The sequence below is a fragment of the Amphibalanus amphitrite genome, unplaced genomic scaffold (assembly GCF_019059575.1).
Source record: "Amphibalanus amphitrite isolate SeventyFive unplaced genomic scaffold, NRLGWU_Aamphi_draft 001710F_arrow, whole genome shotgun sequence".
NCBI lineage: Eukaryota > Metazoa > Arthropoda > Thecostraca > Balanomorpha > Balanidae > Amphibalanus > Amphibalanus amphitrite.
This window is the reverse complement of record NW_024883203.1, coordinates 77,012-83,106: the sequence shown is the minus strand read 5'-3', so window position 1 is coordinate 83,106 and position 6,095 is coordinate 77,012. Positions and strand designations below refer to the sequence as shown.

Below are 6,095 nucleotides of genomic sequence, written 5' to 3'. Positions count from 1 at the left end.
GTGATGGTAGATGATCTGGAAAACAGTCAGTAGGTTTTGAGATCAGCGTATTATGCACTGTAAGAACAAGCAGTAAGACAAACAGAGGAATTTGGTCAAAATTAGGACGATTGGAGAAAGGTTTTGAGTTTAACATGATCATTGTCATTTTATGATTAAACACTTACGGACATGCTGGTGACGGGTTTGATCCCGGAGCCGGTGGTGATGGTGATGGTGATGGTGATGGTGATGGTGATGGTCATGCTGGGGACGGTGGTGATGGCGGATCTGAAATAGAAGCCGCTAGTTTTAATGATTAAAGTTATAATGTCGACATTGATATTTAGATATTAGATACAGCGCTAAAGAAGGGAAATTACCATGACAATTATTTTGAGTTAGGAAGCAAATGGTAAAAACATGAAAATCGCACCATGCATTATTTATACCCCCGCGCGGGGCTGGGGTCTCCAGCCGAACGCGCGGGGCTGGGGTGGGGGTAAATTTTACCCCCTCCCTGTTATCTCCCGATTTAATGGTCCGATTTGGAAATTCAAACGCCAATCGAAAGATCTCATCACGGACAACTAAAAACATGTACTTAATTTAAAGTTTGAGGTCAAGGTCAAGGCCAGGTCAAGGGTACATATTGCAAGTCTCTAAAATGCCCAAAAGTTACTCAGAAATGCCGAAATATGTTCATAATAATTATTTTACGCAACATCTGTTGCAAAACTCTCACATACCCTAGCCTAACATACTATGGTCACAATAACAGCTGTTTTTAATTAGTAATCAAATGGAGGACATGGTTCTTTTTGCAACGATATCCACATATTTTGTGTCAAAAGCAGAAACATGATCTGCAAAAGATGTCTAACAAAGATAAGGCGGCATTCATTTTGCATTGCCCGCTGCCCAGATCTGTGCTTCCCAGAATCGCGGAATATGCCGCTCATTGCTTACCATCTTCAAGCTGCTTTTGTAGCTCCTCCAGCTCCTTCTGCAGCTCCACCTGCAGCTCGTGACATCTGCTGCTGCACTCCTCCAGCGGCCGATCCAACTCCTCCTCTGACCGAACGGTCCGGAATCTCTGCTCCAGTTCTTGTGACTCCTGTTTGTGTCTGCGCTCCATTTTGTTCCGCTGTGTTCGGAGTTTCCGCCTCAGCCCCGCCCACTGTGCGGCATGCTGCTGCTCCAGAACTGCTCGCTGTCTCCGCTGTCTCCGAGCCTGCGCTTTCCGCTGTCCTTTGGTCACCGATCTCTGCGGCTGCGGCTGTCTCTCGGCCGGCACGTTCACACCTCGAGAGGCCTCCTCGTGCTGCCGAAGGAGCTGCTCACGCTCCTCCTGGTGACGCGCCAGCAGACTCTGCCGCTGATCGTCTTGTTCCTGCTCCTGAAGCTGTTTTTCTAACTTCCGTCTCAGCTGATGACGCCTCTCTTCCTGCTCCCGTGACTCTCTCTGGTGTCTCTGCTTCAGCTCTTGCCACTGCTGCCGCAAGGTCTGCTGGATGTCTTCCCACTGCTGCTGGTGGGAGAGGTCCAGCTGCCTTAACTGGTCCTCAGTCGGCATTTCGATGCATCCAGTGTCCTCTTTGTGCTGCTGATGAAGCTCAATGCGCTCATCATAGTGACGTTCGTCCAGGTTCTGCCACTCCGTACCGTGTTTCTGCTCCAGATGTCGACGCTCCTCTTCATGTTCTTTGTCCATCCTCACTCTTTCTTCGTTTCCTGGGTTCTCCAGCTCCTGCCATAGCTGCTGATGTTGTAGTTCCAGCTCCTTCCACCGCTGCTGATGTTGCTGTTCAATCTGCCGCCACCTCTGCCGGTGTGGGTGAGGCGGACCCTCTGATGGCTGCTCCTCCTCATCGCAGTGCTGCTCCTCGTCTTGGACCCCTCCGTCGCGGTCACCCTGCGGCGAGTCTGGAACACAGCAGGTCAGGCAGAAGTCACACGCTGGGAGGACGGTCGATAGGCGACCGAAACGTAAGAAAACTAGATCACTATTCAGTGGCGCGGGAACTTCTTCCAGACTGGGGGGGGGGGGGGGGCTGAACCATAATAGAAATCAACCTAGGGTACCCCCAAATCTAGTTTTCTCACTGGTTTTAGGCCACTTATTTTTGAGACCTTGGCCTTAAAAAAAAAAACACGAAAATATTTTCAGAAAGTGACGTATTCCGTCTCAGCTGAGTGAAGAAACTACCGTTTTGGCAACCTGGAGTAAAGGTTTTAATCTGCCAAATGAGATGCCGAGCCAGTGAAATAGGTGGATTTTTCACTTACATGCTTTCTTCCTTTGTGACCCACAACCCCTAATTTGGGGAGGACAAGCTGCCCAACGGTCCCTGGCCTCATGAAACGTTGTGGGGCACCATCCCCACGGCCGCAGAGTTGTGGGGGGCAAGCTTCCCCCACTGCCCCCTCCCCCGGTTCCCACGCCTATGTATGAATCTATGAAATTATGTTGGTAGATTTCCGATTTCGATTCCTCCAGCTGGGGGGGGGGGGCTCAAATACATTACGAGCCCCCCCCCAGCCGAAAAGCTGGGGGGCTCAGCCCCCCTAGCCCCCCCCGGTTCCCGCGCCACTGTCACTATTCACAATACAAGCTAAGAGACATTTTGTAATGTCACGTCATTTTCATCATGGCGAAGTAGTACCAAATTCTAGTTACGTCGTTCAGCATGTTTTGTATGCAAGAACGATTTGTTGATTGTTCAAATAATGAGTACAGCATCGTGCCTCACAGTGATAACGTAACAAATAAGACACTGTTAACACTCGCGGTACTGTATAGTCGGTCAAATATGTATCTTTCCCGGCCGCCAAGTGGCGCTACGGTCTGGATTCGATAGTTGGCTGAGCCCACACCCCAGCTGCCCTGGCGGCTCTGGCGGCCCTGTGACGTCACGCGCGGGGGGCGGAGCTACACAGCGGCCGGCTGGAGAGTGACCGCAGACCAGCACTGGACGGCCTCGCCGCCGGGTGCTCCGGCGGGTCTGGCCGGGAGAGGCGAGCAAGCGGATGCGTTAGGAATCTAACGAATGTGAGGGCAGCGCGATGGTCTAATGATGGCTGTGCTTTCATGCGCCGTGTAAATTGTAGACTGAGTGCTATGAGCTATCAAAGGATTATCTGGTGTTTCAACAGGGGTCGCTGACCTAAAAATTAAGATGGTTGCTCTTGATACGATCGAATGCTTGGTGATATGATGATTAGCGCAAGAGAAATATTTAATCGAATTATGACCGGTTATTTTTTGATAAAGCAAAAACTTTTTTCATTTTTTTTTGGCATTAACGGGAAAGCGTTAAGCCATATCTACTGAAAATCTTAACCCTCGCCCATGTAGGGGGGGGGTTGGTGCAACCCCCCCCCCTGAGGTTTTTCGGAAATAGTGCAAAAACGGCGGCGCGCAGCGCCGCCAAATTTTGGGTACCTTATAGGGCAAGCCTTGCGCATCTTTTGATAAAAAAAATTTGACCGGGTCATGTCAGGTCACGGAGTTATGACGTCACAAAGGGAACAGCCTCCGGCCGGATTTTCACAAACTGAGTGCCAACGCCCGAGGTTTCCTGCCGGTGGTACGGACATCGGTTGATGGATCGTGATGAAACTTCCCATGCATGTTGGGGCAAGTATTGGCTATCATATGGTATAAGAAACTTGACCGGGTCAGGTCAGGTCACGGAGCTATGACGTCACAAGAGGAACAGCGTCCGGTACTATTTTTGAAAAGCGCCCGAACCACTATTTTGCTAATTCTTGTCACCTCGATGGGAATATGCAGCAATATTAGCTTCTATAGGGAGCAAATGGACCTCCCAAATCCAAAAATACAATCAGATTTCAAAAATTTAAATTTTGATTTTTCGAATTTCTGCCGCCGACTGTGACCTTGCCGACTTCCGGCGCTCCCAACGCGCCATTTTTAGAGCTAGGGAAATGAAATACATACCAAACGATAGAGAATTGATCATGGAACACGATAGTGAAGGTTTCAAGTCGATATCTCCCACCGTTTTGCCGCAATCGCCGCGGAAAGTTGAAAAAGTCTATTTTTCCGAAAAATTTGACCTTTGACCGGTCAAAAGTAGGTCAAATGTTGACCTAGGACCAAAAAATATACCACCAATCGCGAGATCTCGTTGAGAGCAATCCGTTGGTCTTTTCCGCTAAGCTCTACGACGCTCCGTTTTCAAACGCCAAGGGGGGGGTCGCACCAACCCCCCCCCCCTGCATGGGCGAAGGTGGCAGATCGCCGTTTACGGGCGAGGGTTAACCTGCGCCGGGCCGAAGGGGGGGGGGCGATTTGCGCCCCCCAGGTTTTTCGCAGATAGCCGAAAAACGGCGGCGTGCAGCGCCACCAAATTTTGCATACCTGTTTTTCCATCTATTGCGCATACTGTGTGCGAATTTTGACCTTATATGACTTAAGGTCAGGTCAACAGGTCGGTTTGAGTGACCTAACGTCACAAAAAGTTTGAACTTGCACCAAAGCTACAACTGTTGACCGATCGATATGAAACTTTCAGGAGTTAGTAAGGGTGACAATATCCACAAAATGTATGTCTCGGATTTTTTTATCTATGACCTGAGGTCAGGTCAATCTCACAACCTCCCCATTATAAGTCAATGGGATAAATTTCAACTTCATCTGAATGCCACCCGATCCACACAATATATTCAGGATCATGGTGTTGCAGGTCCCTGGTGGTCATTCTACCGAAAGATGTCACCGGTGACCTTTGGAAGGTGTCGCTAGGTCATCCGAGGTCACCTGAGGTCACCAGCGGGGGTTTTCTGCAATAACTTTTGAGTGAATAGAAATAGAGACTCCGTTCGACGTTTATCATGTTTGTCTGATCAATGCGGATCGAATGATATGCAACATGACCTATTTCAGTCAGGTCATGACCTTGACCTTAGGTCAAATTTTCAACTTGACCTTTCGAGGTCACATGATATAGCTTTCGATGCGCTTTGACAAGCTAAGAACGATGACGTTCGAATCGATCCTTTATCTTGTCTGGATCAAAAGCTATTTAAGAAAAAGTATCAGAAGTAAAAACGTTTTTTATCGCTCTTTCTTTCGCCCTCATCACTCAACTGAATAATTCTCCCCTTTTCAAAAACGGTGCAGTGATACGGCATCTCAAACCTAGAGCGACTACACTCAAGTTCAAGCTAACGGTCTCCACTCTCCAATTCAGATACCTATCGAAACCTTTCCGCGACCCGGTGCTGTGGCTCAAACAGTGGGCCAGCTGGCCGCAGACCATACCCGCAGGGCATGAACCTTTGACCATATTAGGTCAACACGCCGTGGCCCCAGCCCGCTCGCCAGGTCCGCGCTCATTGGCCGACGCGGCAACCGCACAACCTGTCCCCTCCCCTCCGTAGTACTCGCAGCGGCCGGCGGATTCAGCCAAGTTACCGACCTGCCCAGCGTGGGGAGGGCCGGCCGGGAAAGATACATATTTGACCGACTATACATGACTAAAACTGTTCAGTATCAGCGTCATTACTATCGCCATCTAGCCCATGATGTTTGATATTGATAAGAACACAGGACGGCAGTCGGTGGACAGGGTACCTACTTAGAGTGGTCGGGGTTAGTTTTTTAAACCCTCGTCCGCACATGCCATTTTTCCACCGTAGAGCGCACATGGGAGGGGGGGTGCTATTGTTAGGGCCAGATAAAGCTGCATATACCACGACACGGTGTATTGTGCTTCCAGCGACCGACGACCAAGCACGGACACGGCGACCCGCCGACTGACCCAGTCTGGTCACGGTCGCGCCCTTATATAACCACGGTACAGAGCGCATGCACGATGACCGCGCGGCGGTCAGGCGGCTCGCCGGCCGGACGGCCGGGCCGCCGACCCCACCCTGTTCCACGGCCCCACACGGCCGGTCCGCGGTCACAATATCCCAACACTATACCCCCGCGCCATTTCGTTCCTGCTGGAGATAGAGTTTCGCGGTAAAAACTAACAGATTCTTTTGGAAGAGACAAATCCAATGGTATCCAATTTTACCTCAATGTGCAGTCATTGACCTTCCAGGTCAGCTCAAACTAAATAATGTTCCTGTTTGGGTTAACC

At 50.1% G+C, this 6,095-nt stretch overlaps 1 protein-coding gene across 1 annotated transcript; it reads right to left on the bottom strand.

Annotated features, from left to right (window-relative positions):
• Positions 1 to 937: 937 nt before the first annotated feature.
• LOC122374777 (trichohyalin-like) lies at positions 938 to 5,633 on the bottom strand. The gene is made up of 2 exons (XM_043353756.1): positions 5,627 to 5,633; positions 938 to 1,905 (listed from the first exon to the last, which is right to left on the bottom strand). The coding sequence occupies exons 1-2, from the start codon at positions 5,631 to 5,633 to the stop codon at positions 938 to 940; spliced, it is 975 nt and encodes a 324-aa protein (XP_043209691.1).
• Between the last annotated feature and the right edge of the window lie 462 nt (positions 5,634 to 6,095).